The 24,255-nt window shown below is 52.6% G+C and overlaps 1 protein-coding gene across 4 annotated transcripts in view; it reads right to left on the bottom strand.

Moving 5' to 3' along the window:
- OSBP2 (oxysterol binding protein 2) overlaps positions 1-23,234 on the bottom strand; it is a 107,357-nt gene extending 84,123 nt beyond the window's left edge. For 2 of the 4 annotated variants that reach the window (XM_059485285.1, XM_059485286.1), the window contains exons 1-2: positions 22,919-23,234; positions 14,839-14,916 (exon numbers count right to left, since the gene is read on the bottom strand). In XM_059485285.1, coding sequence (XP_059341268.1) covers positions 14,839-14,916; positions 22,919-23,184 — 344 coding nt within the window. In that variant the 5' untranslated portion in view covers positions 23,185-23,234. The remainder of the gene's footprint in view (positions 1-14,838; positions 14,917-22,918) is intronic. The other 2 variants (XM_059485287.1, XM_059485288.1) reach the window with 1 other exon arrangement.
- Positions 23,235-24,255: the final 1,021 nt, after the last annotated feature.

The following is a 24,255-nucleotide window of genomic DNA, read 5'->3' as shown; positions in this document are numbered from 1 at the left end:
TGGCTGGAAGCATCCAGCATCATGAGGGGAACAGAAACACTCAGGTTAGTGAGGGACAGGTCTTCAAACTGGATTATCCACCTGAAACCCAGCAGGGAGCCACACAAACACTGAGCTGAGGGTGCCCTTCAAAGCTGGCAAGGGCAGACTCCAGTATCACCCATGCTCTAAGGCACTTCCACAGGGAAATCCAATCACATTTGAAGTTATTTCCTGAAATATGTTCACACTCTCATCCTGCAGATTTTCTTGATCATCTCAAAACCATTGCTTTGCTGTAAGCCTCAGAAATCAGCACACCTGATTCTACATCACAGAATCATGGAATGGTTTGGGTTGGAAGGAACCTTAAAGCCCATCCAGTGCCACCCCTGCCATGGCAGGGACACCTCCCACTGTCCCAGGGTGTCCCAGCCCCAGTGTCCAGCCTGGCCTTGGGCACTGCCAGGGATCCAGGGGCAGCCACAGCTGCTCTGGGCACCCTGTGCCAGGGCCTGCCCACCCTCACAGGGAACAATTCCCAATTCCCAATATCCCACCCAGCCCTGCCCTCTGGCACTGGGAGCCATTCCCTGTGTCCTGTCCCTCCATCCCTTGTCCCCAGTCCCTCTCCAGCTCTCCTGGAGCCCCTTCAGGCCCTGCAAGGGGCTCTGAGCTCTCCCTGGAGCCTTCTCCTCTCCAGGTGAGCACCCCCAGCTCTCCCAGCCTGTCCACAGGATCTCAAACACTGAATTCCCATCTTATCAGTGTTTCCTGCTGTAAATGTAGGTCAGGCTCACACTCAGCCACCTCCCCAGGACAGGCTCAGAGAAGCACAAGGTGAGCAGGAGAGACTCCTAAAGGAGGTTTTGTCTTCCTTATCCCAGTGTATCCTTCACCCTGGGCTTTCACTCCCTGCTGTTACACCACAACCAGTGAAATCTGGGCACTGAGGGGTTCAGAGGCTGCATCTGAATCCCCAGGCCACACACTCCAGGGACTTCTCCCCAGAGTTATCCAGGAGCCAGCACAGCTCATGAGCAGCCTCTGACCCAGCCTTCTCCTGGGAAAGCAGCAACAAGTGCTCCAACAGGGACCTTGCAGGGATCTCTGGAACAGCAGGAGGCACCAGCAGCCACAGCAGAGCACGTGCAGGGCACCACTGAGCTCCCTGGACACTGCTCACCCAGCAAGCATTTCCTCATTTAAACAGCATTTACAGAGAAATCTCCTGCTGTTGCTGCACGGTCTCAGGAGGTTTTCCTTGCCTTACATTTGTTTTCCAAGGAAGTTTTGCTGTCCAAATTTGAGGGGTGAGTGTAGATCCATGAACAGCCTGCCCTGCATGACCAGACAGGTTCTTGCAGGTGCCACCCTTCAGGTGGATGGGACAGCACAGGGGCAGGGCCAGCAGGGATGCTCCCAGCTCCTCCTCCCTCAGGCAGCCTCAAGGAGAAAATAAGAAACATCTGAAGAGTTTGAAAAGGAAAAGGCACAAAGTTTCAGGGAAGAGAGTGAAATTGTTTGTGGTTGGGGGTGGGTTTGAGTCTCTGGTTGAGAGGTACAGAGACACCACAGCAACATTTGTCACTACCCATGTGGGATGGAGCTGGACACCAACCCCAGGTTCATCCTGGAGCTGGCAGATGCACACACTGAGGGACTTCCCCAGCACCACGCTGTATTTGCAGCTCAGAAACACTTCTGGCTGCCAGATCTCAACAGAATTACAAATCCAGGCTCCTGAACTGCTGCAGATCACACCCAAAACCCAATCTAAGACAGCCAGGAGCAACAAACAGCACAAACCAGAGCACAAACCCAACAGCTTCATAGGACAGACAGGAGCCTCAGACAAGGGCCCAGGAAGAGAAAGGGAATGGCTTCCCATGGACAGGGGCAGGATTAGATGGGATATTGGGAAGGAATCTCTCCTGGGAGGGTGGGCAGGCCCTGGCACAGAGAATCTGGGGCTGCCCCTGGATCCCTGGCAGTGCCCAAGGCTGGATGGGGCTTGGAGCAGCCTGGGACAGTGGAAGGTGTCCCTGCCCAGCACAGGGGGTGGAACAAGATGATATTTAAAGTTCCATCCACCCCAATCTGTGACACCCTTGCTGCTTCTTACACCACTGCCCTCTCCAGACTCAGCGATTAAGACCTGTTTTTTTTACTACTGTTTATTTTATGGATTAAGTAGAAACCAGTTTGTAAAAATTCATTTCTTCATCATACTGGAAAATATGGTAACATTAAGGGCTCTGCAGCCTTAGAGGAATATTTATACCCATGGCCAAGTGGGAAATGCCCTTTGGAGTCAGGTGCAAGGACTGCTGCAGGCAGAGGGAAGGAGAGAAATCAAGGCCAGGGAACAAACCAGGCAGAATTGGACAATTCAGTAGCTGGGACAGGATTTGATTTCCTTCCCAAGCACAAAGGATGCCACAGCCCTGAGTCCCTGCTGTGCCTGAGCAGCACAAGGATTTCCATGCAGAATTCAGAGCCTTGCACCTGGGTTAGGCTGAGCTCTCCCTTTGCCCACAGCAGTCCCCCAGGGCTCAGGGACAGGAGCTGCTCTGCCCATTGCTCACTGCCAACAAAGGGCTCTTGTGCCACCACCCCCTCCCAGCAGCAACAACAGCTCCCTCACGGCTCAGCTGCCACTCCCAGAGCATCCATGCCCACATCTGGTGTTTGAGTTCCCTGTCACCCCCACCCCACACTCCAGCCTTGAAATATCAGACACAACGAGCCTCCCTGCACAAGGGCTCCAAGGCAAAACTCCCAATAAACTGAGATTTCCCAATAAACTGAGATTTCCCATTTGTTCAGGTTTTGGGGCTATAAAGCCAGTGAAATCTCTGCTTCCCTTTTAGGCATGAGAAATCCCAAAAAGCACTTGAATTTGAGCTCACATGCCTGAAGTCAGGGCACGGGACATTGAAACCAAACCTCTTGGGGTTATTACTCTCCACGGGTTCAAGGAAAAAGGGAGTTTATGGCAGCTCAATCCCAGAACTCAAATCCCCAAGGGGATGCAGGCCTGTGGCTCCAGAGGTATTTTCCCAGCAAGTTCAGCACACCACAGCTGGTTCAGCAGGGCTCTCACAAACCACAAGCTCCATGTGACAAACAGCTCAGATATTCCCTCTGCTTCCTCTTTTTGCCTTCCCCAAAACCAAGGAAGCACAAACCAACCCCAAACAAGCACGTGGCAAGTGCTGGGCTGAGATTGCTGTAAAAACACACGATTTTAGATCTGTTTAAAGGCCAACTAATCTGTAACTGGCTGCAGTCAGGATGGGCATGGATTGGGAATGATCAGGGCTGAGGGAAAGCCTGCAATCCTGGCTGCAATCCTGGCTGCAACCCTGGCTGCAATCTTGGCTGCAACCCTGGCTGCAATCCTGGCTGCAATCCTGGCTATTTGCAACCCTCACCAGCCAGAGGGATGTCTGCAGCTCAGGATCATGGAAATATCCCCCACAACCTATCCTGCAGCTTCCCAAGCTGGTTCCAGGACAAATCCCTGCCCACAATGGGACCAAAGAGCCTCAGCAACACCACCCAGGCAAGGATTTAAGGAAGGTTTGGCCATACAGCTCTTCTGTAAGCAAGCAATAAGCACAGCAGTCTGGAATTCACACTCCTTTCTCCACCTTCATTTGGCTGCAATACCCACCCCAGCAAAGGAGGAGCCTGGAAAATCCTTCTGCTCCAGATCATTCACAAACAGCTCTTGTCTGTCTGTGCTTCAGAGAGGGAAAAAACTCCAGAGGAGCTCAGGACAGGCAATTTGTCAGACAAATTCCCTCAGTGCCACAGTGCAGGGTCACAGACATCTTTTGTGAAAAATCCTTTCTTCAAGATTTTTTCTCCTGAGAAGCTGAGAAGCCTCAGGAACAAAATGTAAACAATGGTTATCTGCTGCTGTGGAATGCAACAGGTGCATCTGTGATTGGTCTCATGTGTTTGTTTCTAATTAATGGCCAATCACAGTCAGCTGGCTTGGACTCTGAGACAGAAGCTTTTGTTATCATTCTTTCTTCTTCTATTCTTAGCTTAGCTAGCCTCCTGATGAAATCCTTTATTCTATTCTTTTAGTATAGTTTTAATATGGTATATATAATAAAATAATAAATCAGTCTTTTGAAACATGGAGTCATCTCTTCCCTCATCCTCAGACCCCTGTGAACACCATCACAGTTCAGGACCTGGCAGTGCCTGCTGGGAAGGTTCCATCCCACGAGGATGGGACACTTTGCCAACGCCAGCACTTCCTACTCGGAAATCTCTTGCTGTTAGAGTTCCATGAGAACACTCCCTGCTGGGGAAGTGCACGGCTGTGAGAACGTGCTCAGGGCAGGAAAACCACCACAGCCCAGCTGAAAGGGCTCTGCAAACAACACCCAGGCTACCCCTCACCTCTTCTCCTAAATAAAATCAGGGTGAGCTGCTGGGTGGCTGAGGAGCAGAGAGCAAGCTCCTCCCAATACACAACATATCCGAGCTGGGTGCCAAGCACAGGGGCTCATTTCCTGAAAACCTGTGTAAAACCTGCAAAAATGCACTCAGACCTCAAAATACTTTCCATGCCACAATCAGAATCACAGCAAAAGGCACAGTTCCCTTCCTCTTGTTCCTCAATGCTGTTTCTGCAGCACTCCCACCGACAAGACTCCCACCCCAAACACAAAGATACTCTGAAGTCAGCCCATCCTGCTGCACACCTCTGGGATTGCCTTTTATCCCACATTTCTGCCTCTCTCATGTGCATGCTGCAAGTTTTCTGCCAGGACACCTCAGCATTGGCCAGGAGATAAACTAAGCCATAGTGCAGGTCAGCAGATATGGTCGGCAAAGAGGGTTTGTGTCCGAGTTTTTATGAAAACAAAACAAAACAAAACAAAAACAAACACAAAAGATAATGTTAAAATAATTTACGGGGAAGCACTCCCACTCCTCCCAGCACACGGTGCTATCTCCTCTGCACCTCTGGAGAGGCTGGTGTGGCCCTGGCTGATAAGGGTATCAGCCCTGCAAACACAGGCACCCGAGCAGCTCCAGGAGGCACTGACTGGTTTGGGGCTTCACCTGCTCCACCATGCCCCAGCTCTGCAGGGCACAGCTCCCTGAGCTGCTGTGACCCCAGCCCTGCTCCCACCCAACTGCTGCAGCTCCCCAGAAAGGGCTCTCACTCCTTCCCTTCCTGCAGGGCAGAATGAAAGGAACTCGGCGTGGGAAAAGCATCTCAGGACATGAGCAGAAGGAAAGGCTCTAAGAGCGTGTCCTTGGTGGCAGCTGGACTGCAGCTGACCCAGCACAGGGACACCGGTGTCCGTCACAGCCCAGAAACCAAACCACCAGCTCAGCAGCTTCAGCAAAGCCCGAGCCAGGATTTGGGTATGGAGCTGGGAATGGTTCCTAGAACCAGGATGCAAGCATGGAGCTGGGAATGGCTGTGGGGAGCTGGGAACGGCTCCTAGAGCCAGGCTCTGGGCATGGAGCTGGGAATGCTGCAGGAGCCAGGCTGTGCTCATGGAGCTGGGAATGGGGCAGGAGCCAGGATCCAAGCATGGAGCTGGGAATGGTTCCTAGAACCAGGATCCAAGCATGGATCTGGGAATGGCTGTGGGGAGCTGGGAATGGTGCAGGAGTCAGGGTTGGCACATGAAGCTGGGAATGGCTGCAGAGCCAGGATCCAAGCATGGAGCTGGGAATAGTTGTAGGGAGCCAGGATTCAAGCATGGAGCTGGGAATGGTGCAGGAGCCAGGCTCTGCATATAGAGCTGGGAATGGTTCCTAGAACCAGAATCCAAGCATGGAGCTGGGAATGGCTGTGGGGAGCTGGGAATGGCTGCAGAGCCAGGCTCTGCTCATGGAGCTGGGAATGTTGCTGGAGCCAGGCTCTGGGCATGGAGCTGGGAATGGGGCAGGAGCCAGGATCCAAGCATGGAGCTGGGAATGGCTCCTAGAGCCAGGCTCTGCTCATGGAGCTGGGAATGTTGCTGGAGCCAGGATCCAAGCATGGAGCTGGGAATGGTGCAGGAGCCAGGATCCAAGCATGGAGCTGGGAATGGTGCAGGAGCCAGGATCCAAGCATGGAGCTGGGAATGGTGCAGGAGCCAGGCTCTGGGCATGGAGCTGGGAATGGCTGCGGGAGCCAGGCTCTGCTCATGGAGCTGGGAATGGTGCAGGAGCCAGGATCCAGGCATGGAGCTGGGAATGGTGCAGGAGCCAGGCTCTGGGCATGGAGCTGGGAATGGTTCCTAGAACCAGGCTCTGCTCATGGAGCTGGGAATGACTGTGGGAGCCAGGCTCTGGGCATGGAGCTGGGAATGGCTGTAGGGAGTCAAGATCTGTACATGGAGCTTCCAAAAACACCAGAGGAAGCCCCCCCAGTCCCCCCAGTTTTTTGTTTTCCTTAGTTTCCAAACTAAAATTCCAAAGATCCCAAGATGTGGAATCCCATTAAGACTTTCAGCTGCTCATCACATCAGTCATGGAAGGTCTGCTCCAGGTCTCATCACCTCCACAGCCAGCAGGATAATCCAAAACCTGGACCAGGCCTGACTCACAAGCTCGGTGGTTCATTTTTAAGCAAGAACAAAAAAAGAGTGACCACACACAAGTTCATTTGACAAATGCTCTTTACTACACAAGAAACAAATGCACTGCAGCAGATGAGAGCCTCAAGCAGTCATTTTTCTCATTACAGCCTCTTCTTTCAAGTTTGTACTGGTGCTTCAGCCCTTGGGAGTTGTGTTAAATGATCAGCATAAAGATCAGCCACAGTCAACTCGTGTTTATCTTTTCTCACCACCACAGCCAAGGACATAATAGCACACAGGGCACACAGAGTCAACATTAAAACCCCATTTTTACTCCTATCCCATTAATTCCTATCTCATTTACAATATTCAGACTGGCTAAAAAATCCTGTTTTTCCAGACTACAGACTTTAGGGATGTATTTGCTTCGAGCACAAGACTTATCCCACCTTTCAGAGATTGAGGGTGGGTAGAAAAGTTCACTCCCAAGAATTTTTCCATGCTGCAAGCATCTCTCTTTTCTGCAAGTTACTGTCAATGTTAATGTTTTCAGTACCCAATAAATTTCCCTTAGAGACAGCACACGAGATACAGTTTGTGACCTCAAACATCACTCTAAAATTATCACACTCCTGACTTTTGCCAGCTTTCAAACAAGGCTCAGTCCTAGCCCAGGATCTCTGTGTGGATGAGATCTTCCTTAGGGATACACATCTAGATGCAGAATCTCCTCCTGGATGAAATATTCCTTGAGGAGAGATATCTGGATGCAAAGCCCACATGGTTGCATAAATATATATTTTCCTCTATTTTAAGGCATGAGAAAAAAGATAAAACTTCGTATCTAAAAGCTGAACTGTTGTTTCTCAGCCCTGGACTATGAAATCCTCAGTTCAACAAGCACTTTGCTACAGGTTTATGTGGAGGAAGGTTCCAGGAGTGTGTCCAGGGCAGACATGGAGAGAGGTTCCTTCAGCTCCATCTTCTCCCTGAACAGGACACACAGCTGCCTCTGCCCAAGGCAAACACCCAACAGCAGCAGCTTCTGCAGCCTCCTGTGACCAGCCACAGGTTTACTCTGTGGTAAATCCATGCTCAGCTCCACAATCAGCACATCCTGCTGCTGGGAGCAGCCACCCTGGGGCAGTGGAGGCAGCTGCCTGCTTCCAGGAATCACTGCCTGAGAGCAGGAGGAGGGGAATGAACTTTACTGCATACAAGGTGTCTCCATGACCTCCACTGCCCAGGAAAGCAGCAGCTGATCCTTGCAGGACACGTTCCTGAGGAGTCCTGAGGTCAGCAATCCTGGGAAGAGCAGGTTTCCTCTAAGAGGGGAGCAAACAGAGGGAAATGCAAGCAGCACAGCAAACCCTGTCAGCAGTGTGAGCAAGGGGCAGTGTGGCACAGTGCAAGACCTTTCCCATCCCTTACAACACCACTCATAAAATAAAATATGTTGGCAGCCAGGATTGCAGATGCTGGAGATGCCAAGAGCTTCATTTAAAACAGAAATCAAGAGTTAACCACTTACTGGGCCATGACTGGGGCTGAGGGTGCTTCTGGATCAAATCTGCAGGTGCCAAAGTGACTTTGGCCAACAGCTTGGGGACAGGCCTGGCACATCCCAGCTGCTTCCCTGTGACACCAAACATCTCCTGCACCGAGTCTCAGTGCCAGGACACAGGGAATGGCTCCCAGTGCCAGAGGGCAGGGATGGATGGGATACTGGGAATTGGGAATTGTTCCCATGAGGGTGTGAGGCCCTGGCACAGGGTGCCCAGAGCAGCTGGGGCTGCCCCTGGATCCCTGGCAGTGCCCAAGGCCAGGCTGGACATTGGGGCTGGAGCAGCCTGGGACAGTGGGAGGTGTCCCTGCCAGGGCAGGGGTGGACAAGATGCTATTTCAACTCCCTTCCAATCTAAACCATTCCATAAATCTCTAATCCAAGACATGCTCTGGGATCATTCAGGGCTGCACATTTTCTGCAAAAACCCTGCAGATATTGACTGTGGGTTACCAGGAACAGCCAAGAGGGAAGGCAAAGTCACTGACCTTCACAAGGGACAGCTCTCACACGCAGACAAGGATGAGTTGCAGCTTTCAGCCAATTTCCCAACTGCTCAGACCAGACTCTCTGTGTTATTTCAGTGCATTGTGTTGCAAGACAAGTTGTGTGGTGCAATAAATGCTCCGAGGTTTTAATGCAGGAACATTTCAGTTGTTTCAGCACAATCTGAGTCCTGCCCTTCACTCTCACCCCTGTGTGCTGCCCTGGCTGCAGCCAAGCCAGGCCATCCTCCCCCAGCACAGGACACCCTCACACCCCCACAACACCCAGCTGCCACCCCAGCCCTCTGCTCCACGCTGGAAATGTTCACATGCACAAAAGCAGCAGCAGCACTTCATCCAAAGCCACTCCTTCCCATTCCAGCACCACTCAGGGCAGCCAAGGGGCTCCTGCTGTACACACCAAGGCAAACAAGCAATCCACAGAATCATGGAATGGGTTAGAAGGGACTTTAAAACCCATCCAGTGCCCCTGCAATGGACAGGGTCACCTTCCACTGTCCCAGGCTGCTCCAAGCCCTGGCCTTGGGCACTGCCAGGGATCCAGGGACAGCCCCAGCTGCTCTGGACACCCTGCCAGGGCCTGCCCACCTCACAAGGACCAATCCCTTTTAATATCCAATCTAAATCTACTGTCTTCCAGCTTTAAGCCATTCCCTGTGTCCTGTCACTCCAGGCCCTTGTCTGAACTCCCTCTCCAGCTCTTTTGGAGCCTCTTTAGCTGCTGTTTTTTCATGAGAAGAACACCAATTTTACACATTGCTTGGCCAGGCAGCTCCACAACCCCCTCAGCTGCTCAGGCTCCTGGGAAGCAGCAGGATTGTGCCAGCAGATCCCAAAATCCCCCTGCAGCCCAGGCCCTGGTGCTCCACAGAGGACATTAAAGCTTCCATCCTGAGAGCTCGTGTCCAGCAGTTCCTGTCACAGGGACAGGGCTGGGAATGGTTTATTTTTAGCCCTCAGCATCTTTCATTTCCATAGGAGCTGCATGCAATGCTCCCTTCCACAGAACACCTCCTCCCCTGCCTCTCCAACACTGCAAACCAGAGTGCTGGGACAGAACACAATGCAGGGCTCTGGCTGCTGAAAAGGACAAAGCCACCCGAGGAGGGGAGCAGAGGCACCACACACAGGCTGGGTGCTCTGCCAGGGCAGGAAACAAACAGGGAAAACAGGAGAAGCAGAGCCATGTGTGCCAGCAGGATCTGTGCAGTGATCCACACTCCCAGTGAGGTGTGAGACAACAAACAAACACCACAAGTGCAGCCAGCACCAGAAGCAATCCAACAACCCAGGGCTTTTCCACAGCTTTTCATCTTCTCCAGCCAACAGCAGGGAGATGAATGCTGCTCTCCAGTTCTAAACTCCCACGTGGTGAAGAGCACCTATTTATACAATTTTTTACACAGATAAAAGGGCCAGTCTTGGCCTAGAAGCCACTCTCTGCACCCATGAATGACTCCAGGCAGTGGCTCATGGCCTGTCTCTCCAGCAGGACCCTCAGCCCTGGGGGCTCACCGTGGCAGGTTCAGCAGCTGGAAGGACTCCACCAAAGACATGGGAAGTGTCCCAAGAGAGAAGGAAGAGCCCAGCTGAACTGCAAAGAACAGAGCCCAGTGCTCAGCTGGTTTCCCCAGCAGGACTCAATGCAGGGGACAAATAAAGCTGTGACCATCCTCCTCCTCTCTGCCCAGGATCCACCAAACTCATTGAAAACTCTCTTTTTCTTTTTTACACAATTTTATTTCTTCAGTCTTCTACAGGAAGAAAAGCAGGTTTAAACTTTCAACTTTGTATCTATTTTTATGTTATCACAGATTTTAAAAAATGGCGTAAGAGGGGACAGAAGCCAGGCCACTGAAGGGAATTCTCCCATAGGAACATATTCCAGCAGCTGGATTTGAATGATCCTTGTGGGTCCCTTCCAAGTCAGGATATTCCACGACTCTGTGATGTGAAGGAGCACAGAGCAGTGAAAAGCAGCACAATGCCCTTTTCCCAAGTGAGGGAGCAGGATCACATCACATCCAGGCTCACTCAAGCTGAGCTGTTCTGACTCCAACACTTGCACAGGGGAGCAGATTCTTTTTATAGAGACCTGGCACGGCACAAACACTTCCATGAGGTCTGGGAAGGGATGAAGGGGCAGCAGCAGGATGTGTCCCCACCAAGTGCCACCATCACAGGACTGCTCTAATGCCACACAGGCACATCCCAAGTGCCTCTGCTGGGTTTACATCTACAGTTCTATAAATAAACCATTTTGTAAATTAAGACTACACCTAATGGTGTAATGGTCTATTATATGGTAGAATGGCAATGATATATTTTGAACTCGGAAATTAAAGCTACATTAATGCTAACAGTGGAGTTTGTGTACCTGCCCCATGGGACAAAGGGCTCAGTATTTATTTCCTTTACAAACAGAAAACTCTAATTTCCTCTGTACCCATGAGGATGCCTCACTTCAGGGTAATGTCTGACTTAATATCGGTGTTTTAGCTACTTTACAAATTTGTCCTTCCTAAAACTACAGAAATTGTAAATCTTCAGGGAAACACCTTGAACCAAAGTGCCAACATTAACCTCACTACATTATGGCTGAAAGATTTAGGATTGCTCAGCCTGGAGAGGAGAAGGCTCCAGGGAGAGCTCAGAGCCCCTTGCAGGGCCTGAAGGGGCTCCAGGAGAGCTGGAGAGGGGCTGGGGACAAGGGATGGAGGGACAGGACACAGGGAATGGCTCCCAGTGCCAGAGGGCAGGGCTGGATGGGATATTGGGAATTGGGAATTGTTCCCTGGCAGGGTGGGCAGGCCCTGGCACAGGGTGCCCATCCTGGATCCCTGGCAGTGCCCAAGGCCAGGCTGGACATTGGGGCTGGGACACCCTGGGACAGTGGGAGGTGTCCCTGCCATGGCAGGGGTGGCACTGGATGGGCTTTAAGGTCCTTTCCCACCCAGACCATTCCATGGTTCTATGATTGAAGATTTTGTTCCCTCCCCTGCCTGACCCTGTGACACCCCAGCCTGGCACCACAGCAGCTCCTCACCACGATCCCAGAGCTTCCTCCAATGCATCACTGCCTCCCTGCAGCATCCACAGGGACTCCTCAGCAAAGCTCTCAGCCTCCACTGCCTGCAGAACGTGACTCTCACAACCACTGAGCCTGTTCAGAGGTTGAGCACTTGGAAATCAATTGTACAAATCCTGATGGGATCAATCCCATTCTCACAGTGTGGGCTCTGTGCTTAAATTAAGCTACAACATTCCAAAAATGGGGAATGTCAGCTATGGGCAGCCAGAGGTTTCATTCCTGCACTGCAAAGGCACCTCAGGGCTGCAGCTGTGCAGCAGAATTCAATCCCATCCAGCAATTACAGACCTTATCTGTGCTGAGATACAGAGTTGCAGCCTCTCAAGGCATTTACAAGTGACAATTCCAGGCTGGATGTCTGCAGCTGTAAGGGAGCCTGTTACAGAGCAACAAACACAAATTTCCACACCTCTACAAGTCAGCTTTCAAACTTAAAACTGCATTTCCAAGGAGCTTGCATGCATAGGTTTTTCTACTTTGAAGCAGAAATTTTTGCTTCTTTCCTGGTGGTGAAAAAGAAGGGGACAGAGAGGGAGAGGCAGATGCCTCACCCAGTGCACACTCAGTGTTTATCCACAAAAAAATCCAGGTTCCTGGGAAAACAGTTCCCATGCAGCACCCAGCTGGGACATCCCAGAGACTGCACAGACAAAAAAAAACAGGAAAATTCCTGTCCATCAGCTCCTAAGCCAATCCCTAAAAGGATCAGAAGCACCACTGGGTCTTTGCCTCCCCAAGTGCTGCAGCAAAACACTGTACTTATAATGAGCTTTAACAGATAAAAGCCTGATAGAGGAGTAAAGCACAGATAATCCCATAAATTTGGTTTGCCAATCCTCAGGCTGTCCCAGGGTCAGGCAGCTCCTCCACCAACTCAGAGTGCCATGGAAGTGCAGGATGGTCTGTGAAAGAGCCTGAAGGGTTCAGACACAGAAATCACCAGGGCTCCCCTGGCACTGACAGGACAAGGCTTTTCCTCATCCCTCATCAGCATCCAGAGCTGAAGGCAAAAAGTGTCACAAATAACCACAGAATGGTTCATGAAATGTGTCTGGGAGGCACCTCAGGTGCAGTGTCCTGCTCTGAGCATCCACCTCCAGACAAGGCTGCTCAGGACCCTGCCCATGGAACAGCCATGAACTCCCTGCACCTCTCCAGATCCCTGTCCCAGTGTTCAGTCTGAATAGTCCTCATTCCCAAGCCAGCACGTTTCCGTGTGTCCGTGCAGGATTTCCCACGTGCTGCCCTGTGTCTCACCCTGCCACGAGCAGAGCCAGGCTCTGTCCCCTCTCACACCCTCCACCATGGAGCTGTGGGGTCTCCTCTGCTCCAAGCACACTGAAGGCCCAGACAGGGCCCCCCAGGGCTGAGCAGAGGGGACAGTCCCTCCCCTCAACACTTCTGCTAACACAGCCAAAGCCACCGCTGACCTCTGCTCACTCCTGGTCACCTTTTTGTCCCCAGGGCTCCTCTGCAAAGCTGCTTCCAGCAGCAATGGCTCTGCTGAGCGTCACAGGGTTCTCACCACCTGCAGCTCCAGGGTGTCACAGTCCCTCTGAACTCCAGGCCTGTGGCCTCTCTGCTCCACTTGGCACCACCCAGAGCCGGGCTGGGAGGGCACTCACCCATTAATAACCACATTGCACAGCAAATACTGCAACTAATGAACTGTGCTCTTATCACAGCTACCAAAAACCAATCAAATTATACATACTCCTAATCAATGCCTGAGAGGATACAGCTAACCAGAGCACCACCAGCACCCCAGCTCCCAAAGGGAGCATTGCTGTCACAAACATCTTTTATGAAAAATCCTTTCCTTAGGGTTTTTCCTCCTGAGAAGCTGAGAAGCCTCAGGAACAAAATGTAAACAATGATTATCTGCTGCTGTGGAATGCAACAGGTGCATCTGTGATTGATCTCATGGGGTTGTTTCTAATTAATGGCCAATCACAGTCAGCTGGCTCAGACAGAGAGTCTGAGGCAGCTGCCTTTGTTATTATTCTTCCTTCTCTATTCTTAGCTTAGCCAGCCTTCTGAGATGAAACTTTTCCTTCTATTCTTTTAGCATAGTTTTAATGTAATATATATCATAAAATAATAAATCAAGCCTTCTGTAACATGGAGTCAGATCTACATCTCTTCCCTCATCCTAAGACCCCTGTGACCACCATTACACCCTGCATGTTGTGGACAATTCCAAGTGGGAGCTGACAGTGTGTCCGGTGTGCCACATGTAAATTATGCAGTATTAAATGATTACCACCTTTGTACCATCACAAAATGACTTTTAGTTTGAGCCCTCTTTTCCTCCTGTTTATAAAAGTTCCATTCCAGCAGAGAAGCAAAGCCAGGGAGCCTCAAGCAGACTCTCCCCAGCAGAGACCAGGAATGGAAAACTCTGCTGGGATAAAATAAAGCCATAGAGCAGTTCCACCTCACCACACACTATAAACCTGCAGTGCCTTCTGCTCCACAAACCCTGCTGGGAAACACCACAGTGGCAACTTGGGAATAATAAACAGCAGATAAACAGCACCCAGCATCAGTCACAGGAACGGGCATGCTTGGAAACAGAAAAGATGGAAGGTCTCAAGTCATCCAAGAACAAAGGATGGGGCTGCTGGAGAACACAGCCCTGACACCAGGCACCACCCAAGAGTTCCTGGACTCCTCCAAAAAGGCTTCAAACCAAAGGCTGAAACTTAACACAGAATCATGGAATTTCCTAAGCTGGAAGGGACCCACAGGGATCATCCAGTCCAACTTCTGGCTCTGCCCAGACACCCCAAACCCCACCCTGTCCATCCCTGGCAGTGCTGCCCAAAGGCTCCTGGAGCTCTGGCAGCCTCGGGGCCGTGCCCATTCCCTGGGCAGTGCCAGCACCCTCTGGGGGAGAACCTTGCCCTAAAATCCAACCTAAAATTCCCCTGACACACCTTCATGGACTCCTCACGAGCTGTGGGCACAGCTGCCACCCCCACCTGCTGCACAGCATCTCCACACCTCAAAGACAAAAATCTGCTTCTTTATTCTTATGGTCTCCACCCCTGCATAGTCCTGGAGAGGAGGGTCATGTCTGTGTCCCACAGCCATGAGCACATCCCAGTTATCCGTGTCCATGCTGCAGCCAAATCCACCCAAACTCACCCCATCTTCCGAACTGGCACCGGTGTATTTTTCAAGCGCTTCCAAGAAGAGCCACCACTCCTGACAGTTGCAGAAGACCTGAAAAAAAAAGTTGGTGGAACCACCCCTGTGCATTTCACAGGAAAAAAAGAAACTTCAAAAATCATGAAGATTTCCAGAGCTAGGGAATTAGTTGCCATGGATATTTGCTGCTGTGACAAATACTCTAATTCTGTGCTGGGGTGAGTGACAGCACAAAGCACCGAGTCAGCTGGGAACAAACAGCAACACGGCGAGGCTGGAACACAGCACACCCAGCCCCACGTCCCTGGAGGGAGCATCCCTGAGGAAACCAACCATGGACCTCAACAGCACCAGCACCAGGAGGCCACATGGCTCCCCAAAGGAGCTTTGCTCCCATCCAGGCTACCCAGCCCTGCTGTCACACCCATGGCTGTGCCATGGCAAGGAGAGTTCACTGTTTGTGAGAGCCCACCCAGCCACAGTGTTAAGGTGTGTGTGCCAAACAACCAGCCTGAAGTGAGAAGATCTTACTCACAACAGTAATACACAACCAGCAGGCCCCAAGGACAACATTTTCCTGCTCTGTTTCTCATAAAGTTCCTAGAAGAAACCTGCTCTAGCTATTAACAACAGATTAACAATCACTGCTTTGTGTTAAAGAAGGAAAAGAGAAAGGCACTGACTCCCACTTTACCATATTTACCCCCACATGCATTGCAGAAGCTGCTTTAAACAGCCACGCGTGCCCAGCCAGTGCTCTCATCCAGAAAGATTTGGAGGATTAGGACTATTTTTAGGGAGTGAAGCACCTCCCCCTGAGTCACTGCAGGGACATACATCTATCCGGTCGTGATTCAAAGCAGAAATAGCCTTGAAGAGTTAGATAAAAATAAAAAAAAAAAGCAAGGAAAGTGGATACTAACACAGCTTGGTGTGAAAGGAAGGGCAGGGAACACAGAGGTGACAAAGGGTTCGGGCACAGTCACCAGTGCTGACACAGCAGCAGCTCCATCAGTGTCACAATGAGACCTGTGAGCAGCTCCAGCCCACAGCGATGCTCACAGCATCACCTGGGGACAGCACAGGTACAAACCAGCCCTGCCAGCAGCCCTGGCTTGCAGAGGGGGAAGCGAATCCCAAGTGCCTGGAAGGGAACCAAAGAGAAGATTTGCTCCCATTTGTTCTGCTTCCATGGCAGAGCTGCGCTGACACGCAGTCCCACGCTCCCATCTGCATGTTTAATGGCAGCGTTGATCCGTTCACAGCCCGGGCTCAGCACCAGCCCTGCACTCACACTCACACTCAGGGCTGTGAGTGAGCACCACACTCACACCCAGCCCTGCACTCACACTCACACTCAGGGCTGTGAGTGAGCACCACACTCACACCCAGCCCTGCACTCACACTCAGAGCTGTGAGTGAGCACCACACTCACATCCAGCCCTGCACTCACACTCACACTCAGGGCTGTGAGTGAGCACCACACTCACACCCAGCCCTGCACTCACACTCAGGGCTGTGAGTCAGCAGCACACTCACACCCAGCCCTGCACTCACACACTCAGGGCTGTGAGTGAGCACCACACTCACACCCAGCCCTGCACTCACACTCACACTCAGGGCTGTGAGTCAGCAGCACACTCACATCCAGCCCTGCACTCACACTCACACTCAGGGCTGTGAGTCAGCAGCACACTCACATCCAGCCCTGCACTCACACTCACACTCAGGGCTGTGAGTGAGCACCACACTCACACCCAGCCCTACACTCACACTCACACTCAGGGCTGAGTCAGCACCACACTCACATCCAGCCCTGCACTCACACTCAGGGCTGTGAGTGAGCACCACACTCACATCCAGCCCTGCACTCACACTCACACTCAGGGCTGAGTCAGCACCACACTCACACCCAGCCCTGCACTCACACTCACACTCAGGGCTGTGAGTGAGCACCACACTCACACCCAGCCCTGCACTCACACTCACACTCAGGGCTGAGTCAGCACCACTGCCCCAGCACCACTGCCCTGCCCAGCACCATCCTCACATCCAGCCCTGCCCCAGCTCTCAGACACGGCAGTGTTGTGGCATGAATTATTAAACAAGCTTTTTGAGTGAAACAAACAAAGGCTGATGCAAAGTGTAGAAAGATCCCTGCCACGGTGCTGTAGGAACTGCTACAATAATTGAACAGTATAATGAGGAGCTGAAGGGATATTTAACACCTCCAGCCAGCTCAGGTTTGGAAGCACTATCTTATTTAGGGGTAAATCTCCAGGATGCTGCCTGCCCTCCTGATAGCAGGCTGGGACAGCTCACATTTCAGGGTGACAACCTGAGCTGTTGGCCATCAGCTGAACAGACCTGCAGGGAGCAGAGGGCTCTGGTATCACTGATAACACTTCAGGCATATAACATTACCAGGCTGAGTTACCCAGCTACAACATTTGATACACAAGCACAAAATACAGAGAAGCTCAGGAGTCTGACCTGCTGCAGCATAACTCAACCTACAGAGAGTGAACATCGTGGTCATTGAGAGGTGAGCTCAGAGCTCATTGCACTGATTGGAAACTCCTTTTCAGGGGAAAATGAAGTGGGATACAAGGGATACTGCATGGAAAAGCACAGCAGGTTCCCCACAATACTCCTGACAAGAAGGATCAGCTCCTTCCCCAGTGACTCACTGTGGGTACAGAGGATGACAGGCCATACAAGCACCAACTTAAACCTGTAATTGGAGCAAGCCAAGTCAGAGCTGACTGCATATTTCCCTGGAAAAAGACAAGCAGGGGAGCTGCAGGAAGAGGCAGGTGATGCCAGTCACCTCTGCAAGCAAAGGACAGCTGGCCTGCTCCTGGAGCAACATGACAGCAGCTAGACCAAGGGTTTTCCAGGGCTGAGCACAGACAGTCCTGGAGCAGGAGCCAGTCCTCTGCTCCTAAAGGCCAGCACAGCCCCTGCTGTCCCACTCCAGCAGAGCTGAGGGAGCTCCAGCACCGTGGGGGAGAGTGCAGGGCTGGACAGTGACCCCTGCCCTTGCCTGGCACAGCACAGCAGAACTGCACAGTGTGTGCTCCAGCAGTGCAACCTGGACCAGGGCACAGCTGGGAAGGGGGAACAGACACCTCACTCAGGTAAGGAGGCAGGCAGCTGAGCCCACAAACACCCTCCACACCTGCCAACAGCTCCAGGAGTGAAAGTGCTGTGGGAGCCAAGCTACCTGAGGGATCCCCTCGTGCCCAACATGGAGACAGCAGCACAGGCTGCTGTACCTCCACACAAACCCAGAGTGTTCTGCCCCCTCACCGTTTGGACAAACCAGTTATTTCTTCTACAATTACATCAAATTAAGTATTTGGCCAGTGTAGAATCATGGAATGGTTTGGGTGGGAAGGGATCTTAAAGGTTCCACTCCCCTGCCATGGGCAGAGACAGCATCCACAAGACCAGGCTGCTCCAAGCCCTGCCCAGCTTGGCCTGGAACACCTGCAGGGATGGGATGAGGGATGTCATCCATCCCACCTAGCCAAATGAAGATTATATGTATAGAAACAAAGGAGAAAGATGGTTCATGGCTCTTATCACAGTTTGCAACCAGCAAACAGAACCAGGCAACAGCTATAAATCCCCTCAGCCAGCACTAATTACCAAGCCATGATGGAAACATCCCTAAGGAGAAGATCCCTGTCTCACACCCTCCTGCAGAGTCAGCTGCAGTTGCTGTTTGGACTGAAGTGAGCCCAACCTCCCCCACAGCACTAACTGGGAGCAGAGCAACCCAGCCTGGAACCAGCAGCCCCAAGAGCATCGTTCCCCCCCCCCCCCCCCCCATGGCACCCCAAAAGTGTCCTATGGCCACGCAGTGTCCCCAGGGAGCTGTGGCAGCACCGTGTCCCCAGGGACAAAGCACAGCAAGGAGCTGCTCCAGAATGGGCAAATAGCAAGGAACACCAGCAAAGCACCATATGGATGCAGAGAGTGCCATGGGAAAACAAGCTGACTGGGAACACCAATTATTCATCACTGTTTAAAAACAAGTAGCTCAAAGTCACCAGGAGCTGCAGAGCTGCCCTGGAAACCTGCACGCTCCAGCACCCAGAGAGACACAAACACTCCAGGATTGTCTGCACAGGGACAGGGTGTCACAAAAATCATTCCAGGAGAGCGTGGTGCCTCATTCTATCAGGTACAAGCTAAATGTAAGGAAAAGTTTTCCCCTCCAAGGGTGGTACCACACTGGAAGAGGGGCCTGGAGAGGCTCTGCAAGCTCACACCTTGGAGATCTCAGAGGCTGGAGCACAAGTGTGATGAGAGACGGCTGAGGGAGCTGGAGGGGCTCAACCTTGTGGCTCTGCACAGCTCCTGACAGGAGGGGACAGCCGGGGGGTTGGGCTGTGCTCCAGGGAACAGGGACAGGAGCAGAGGGAATGGCCTCAGGCTGGGCCAGGGCAGGTTTAGGTTGGATATTGGGAAGATTCCTTCATGGAAAGGGTGGTCAGGGTGGCAAAACTGCCCAGGGCATTGCTGGAGTCCCCATCCCTGGGTGACTTAAAAGCCACGTGGATGTGGCACTTGGGGACATGGGTCAGTGGTGGCCTTGGCAGTGCTGGGGGCTCCCAGAGGTCCCTCCTGGGCTCCCTCAACCCCCCACATCTCCACCATCAGCAGAGGTTCTCAAGCTCCTTCCCGAACTCCCCTCCTCAGCTTTCAGTGGAGTCTCAGCACAAAAAACATCTCTGGGTTGTGCTCAAGCCCTCCCGATGCCAACCAAGAGTTAAGTGCTGCATAAACAGAGCTGGTAAAGAATGCTGCTCTGTGAAACACAGCTTTTCCAGGGAAATGAGCTGCAGGATGACCCAGACAAGACAGCTAAAGTGCCCCAGGCACCCATCACTGCTCAGAGAGGGGAGTTAATGCTGCTTGAAGGAGAAGCCTTTCCCTTCCCAACAATAACACGGTTTTCCCCTCTCCATTTGTCACTGCTTTCATCATTACACCCCGTGCCCACACAAAGCACTGCTGAAGGCTCTCCAGACACCCAACCCACAGGAGCCCAGCTCCAGCCCATCCCACAGAGGAGCCAACACATCCCAGAGCTCTCAGAAAGGTCAAGGAGCTGCTGGGAGAACACAACACTTGGAGCATCCATGGTCACATGAGCCAACGCCAGTCTTTGATGAATTAATACTCACCTGCAGATCCTCTCTAATCTCCTTGAAAACACTTATCTGTTCAAGGTGATTAGATTCTCCCATACAGAGCCGCTAATTATAGATAATGATAAATCTGAGTGGCAGCAAGAGGAGTTCAGAGAGTTTGGATCATTAGCAAGTCAAGCAGACTAGTCCTGCATCCCCAAACTGCCTTCCCACGCCAGCATCACTGAATCAGCCAAAACACTTGGTCAAAAACAACCCAGGAGGACCCATCAAGGGCATGTAAAATGGTCCAACCATATTGCTGTGGATTTAGGAACTTCCTAAACCCATACAACTCCTCAAAAATTCCTCAGCAGTTGTTGTTTTTCACAGGTTCAGAGGAGGGAATACAAAGCAAAGGCACATGAAGTTTCCCTGGCAGCAAGGCTTGATGTCTTCATCGATGTAGCAAAGCTACAGGAGGCTTTAAATGCTCCATTTGGGGAAAATGTTGTAATTAGAAGCTTTAATTCAGCAAACTGTCCCTGTGAAACCAACTGGGCAGCAAACAGGCGTCGCACTTGGCTGCTGGAGCAAAGCCCTCAGTGAGAACAGCTCCAGAGGATGGCACAGCAGCCACCCACACACAGCACCGCCAGGGACACCAAGGGGACACCCGGGATTTCAGCAGCTCAGCTCTGCACACCAAAACCCTCCAGGCAACGTCACAGGCTGGGGTTTAAAGCTGAACAGCAAGAGGCAGGAAATCCAAATGCAACAAAAAGCTTCAACATGGAACAAAATCAATCCACTCAAGGAGGCGGCTTGCGCACCACAGGGCAGCCTTCCCAGTTTAGATGATTTTAGCAGACAAGCAAAATGAAGTTTCTATAAAGTAGCAATAGCTAAATCAGGTGGGCTGTGCAGCTACCAAGGTGAGAAGAGCACAGCAATTCACCTGCAAGGGCAGGAAAGGAGACTCCTGGTGTGGACCTGCTGAGCTGGGCTGAGCACAGAGAGCCAGCAGAAAGCAGGACCCGTGACTCTCACTATGCCAGGGACCTCTCTAGAACACTTACAGATAGAGCATCTATCTATATTTGTCTTTCTCAGCGAACAGGCAGCAGTCTGACACCTGCCTGGCTCCTGTCATGGAGCTAGAATTCCTATCAAAACAGAAGTGCCAGGTTTTACCCCAGACTGTCTCCCAGGAGCGCTCCCAGATGAGCAATTCAAGCTGACACAGGCACTATTGCAGAGTGCTGGGTTTGAAGAGTATCATGGAGGCTTTTCTCCACTTAGGAAAGGCTTCACCACGTGTTCTGCGCTGTATTTTTGTACTCCTGACTCACAACCAAATTAATTCAGTTGTCATCAAGCCCAGAGATGAAAAGAAGCACAAAATCCTCCAGCATCCTTTTCCCCAAGCAGCTGCTGAAGGTCTGCCCTGCCTAAAAGCTTCACAAAGTTTCAACTCCTTCACATGCAGCTCAGAATAATTTCCTTGGGTGTTTCTGTTTGTTGTTTCAGCCTAAAACAGATCAAATGGTCTCAAAATAAACCAGGTTGTTCCCATCTAAAATAATTGTTGAAGAAAACCACTTGTTCACTCACGACAGACTCGGCATCGACACACAAAAATAATATTCTGACATGGTTACAAATGGGGTGTTAAACTCCAACAGCCTTTTTGAGCAGAGTTAAGGCATTCCAGAAAGGATTACAGTAAATTAGCTGAATTACCGAGAAGTAATTACATTTTTTGGGGGGAGGTTCTTTGAGGGTTTTCAACAACTGCAAGTAGATAACCACACCATCTGTCTTCTGCACTGTTACCTGCTGTAGTCTGACCCTGGGACCCAGGTTCCAGGGGTCTCTTAGAGCTGGAAGAGTTTATATTTACATCTGACAGGGAGCTGGAGCTCTGCAATCTGCTTCAGGCTACGTGTCAGCAGCTGGAGCTGGGAGGAAATCAGCTGAACTTTATGTCGGGAGGAAAAACAGCTCTGGCACAACCTTTATAGAGAATTCCTGTCTCAGGGGGTTTGGCACTTTAAAGAGTTACTATTTTATAAAGCTTTTAACCATCTTTAACATTCAGGATTGTTTCCATGTCCTGAAGTACAGCCAACATCTGCTGCACAACACTGAGGGTGACAGAGCACTTGTGTTCCCAGTGAGAAAGATAAACATGATCCAAATCACAGAATCCCTGAATGGTCTGGGTGGGAAAGGACCTTAAAGCTCCTGTCGTTCCACCTCCTACCATACACAGAGACACCTTCCTGGAGGATAAAAACACCATTTGTATTTTCACCGCCCAAGTGAGACAAGCAGCACAAGAGACGCTACGAAGATGACACCGCTTTGGATTCAGCCTCGGGGTGTCTGACACGCTCCTCGCCGAGCCCACAGCCCGTCAGACAGCGCCGGGAGCCAGGCACGGCTCGGAGCAGCTGCTGGAGCTTCCTTCAGCCCCCAGGAGCAGCCCCAGCCCGGGCTGCCTTCCCAAGGCCGACATTCCCAGCACAGCATCCCAGGCCACGCTTGCACCGCCACCGCAGCGCCCGCAGCCACGGGCACCGCTGGGGAAGGACCCGCAGGCTCTGGCAGGGTACAGCAGGAGCAGCTTACACAGCTGAGGGAGGAGGGTCTGGGGTGTTCGGATGGAGGTTGTGATTTGGGCAGCTGTAGCTGCTGAACCAGGAGCGGAGGGATGGAGAGAGAAGGATGGGAGATCCAGGGCGATCCATCATCCCGGGGCCCCGCTGGACCCCCGCGGCTCTGCAGGATCAAAACCCGAGTTTGGCTTTAAAAGAGGGAAAAAAAACCCAAACCAAACAATAAGAGGCGATTTTCGCTGTGCAACAGCGCAGCCCCCACGGTCCGTCCCCCCTCCCGGCGGCCCCTGCCCGGCCCCCCGGCCCCAGTACCTGTAGTAGCTGAGCAGCCCATTGCTGAGCACGAACCAGCGCCGCTGGTAGCCCTTCAGGTAGTTGGTCCACTTGAAGAGCCAGCCCTTGTAGGTGTCGGAGCCCGGGGGGGCGGCGGGCGCTCCCCCCGCCGGGCCCCCGCCGCCGCGGCCGCCCGGCTCGGCGCTCATTGCCGGCAGCTCGTGGCAGGCCAGGCAGGGGACGGCGCTGAGGAGCGAGACCAGCCCGCGGGTGCCGCCGCCGCAGAGCGCGGCCGCCTTCCCCATAGACCCCGCGGGGCCCGGCCGAGGCTCCGCCGCTCCCGGGGCGGCCCCGGCCCGTCCGCACCGAGCGGGGGCGGCGCCGCCGCCACGTGACTGCCCCATGGGGAGGGGAGCGGGCGGGAGCGCCCCCCGGCGGCGGGGCGGGAACGGCGCCCACCGCGCCCGCCCTCGCATGGCCCCCGCCCTCACACCGCCCCCGCCATTTTGGCCCCCCGCCGCCATTTCATGCCAGGGGGCTGGGGTGGGGGGCATGGTGGAAACTGTTCCGTATAAATGTTCCCGTAGAAAAATCCTCCTGGGTGCCGCCTGCCCTGCTGGGAGGAGAAGCCCCATCCTCGTGTCCTGCTCACCCACCCCCTCCAGCAGCACACGGGCCTGGGTTTTGTGCCTGTCTACAGGGCAGTGTGGAGGCCTGTGGCAGTGCCACCCGGCCAGGTGTTCCCATGTCTGCTGAGGGTTCTTTCCTTTCCCTTTTCTCTTCCCAGCCTTTTTTCCCCTTCTTTGTTCTCTTTTCCCTTTCCCCTTCCTTCTTCCTCTTTTATTCTCCCCTCTTCATTCCCCCCCATCATAGATCACGTCTCACTCATCTCCCTGATCCTCTCTGATCCCCCTGATCCCATTATCCTCAGCCATCACCTTCACACACTGTCACAGCCGTGCCAGGTGCTCAGGAGGCTTCTCCAGCCCTGGGAATTCTCCAGAGAGGGCACTGGGCTCCAGGCTGGGCAGTTCTGAGGGTGAGGGACCCTCCATGTGCTGCTCTGGGCTGAGCTCCGGCCTCCTTGCAGCTGGGTGAGCCATTCCTCCCTGGAAACTCCTTCAGGCAGGAGCACCAGAGACACTGAGGCAGCCTCTGGGGCCACTCCTGGGTCTGCAACAGCCTGAGAGGGCTTTGGACTCCAAAGGCTGCTTTTCAGAGAGCCATGGAATGGGTTACCATGGTAGGGACCTTAAAACTCATCCCAGTTCCACTACCTGCCATGAGCATGGACATCTTCCACTATCCAAGGCTGCTTCATACCCCATCCAGCCTGGCCTTGGACACCTCCAGGGATCCAGGGGCAGCCCCAGCTG

This window comes from Ammospiza nelsoni, chromosome 18 (assembly GCF_027579445.1).
Source record: "Ammospiza nelsoni isolate bAmmNel1 chromosome 18, bAmmNel1.pri, whole genome shotgun sequence".
NCBI classification, from domain to species: Eukaryota; Metazoa; Chordata; class Aves; order Passeriformes; family Passerellidae; genus Ammospiza; species Ammospiza nelsoni.
Note: the sequence above shows the minus strand (reverse complement) of the source record. Positions and strands in the feature narration are given on the sequence as shown.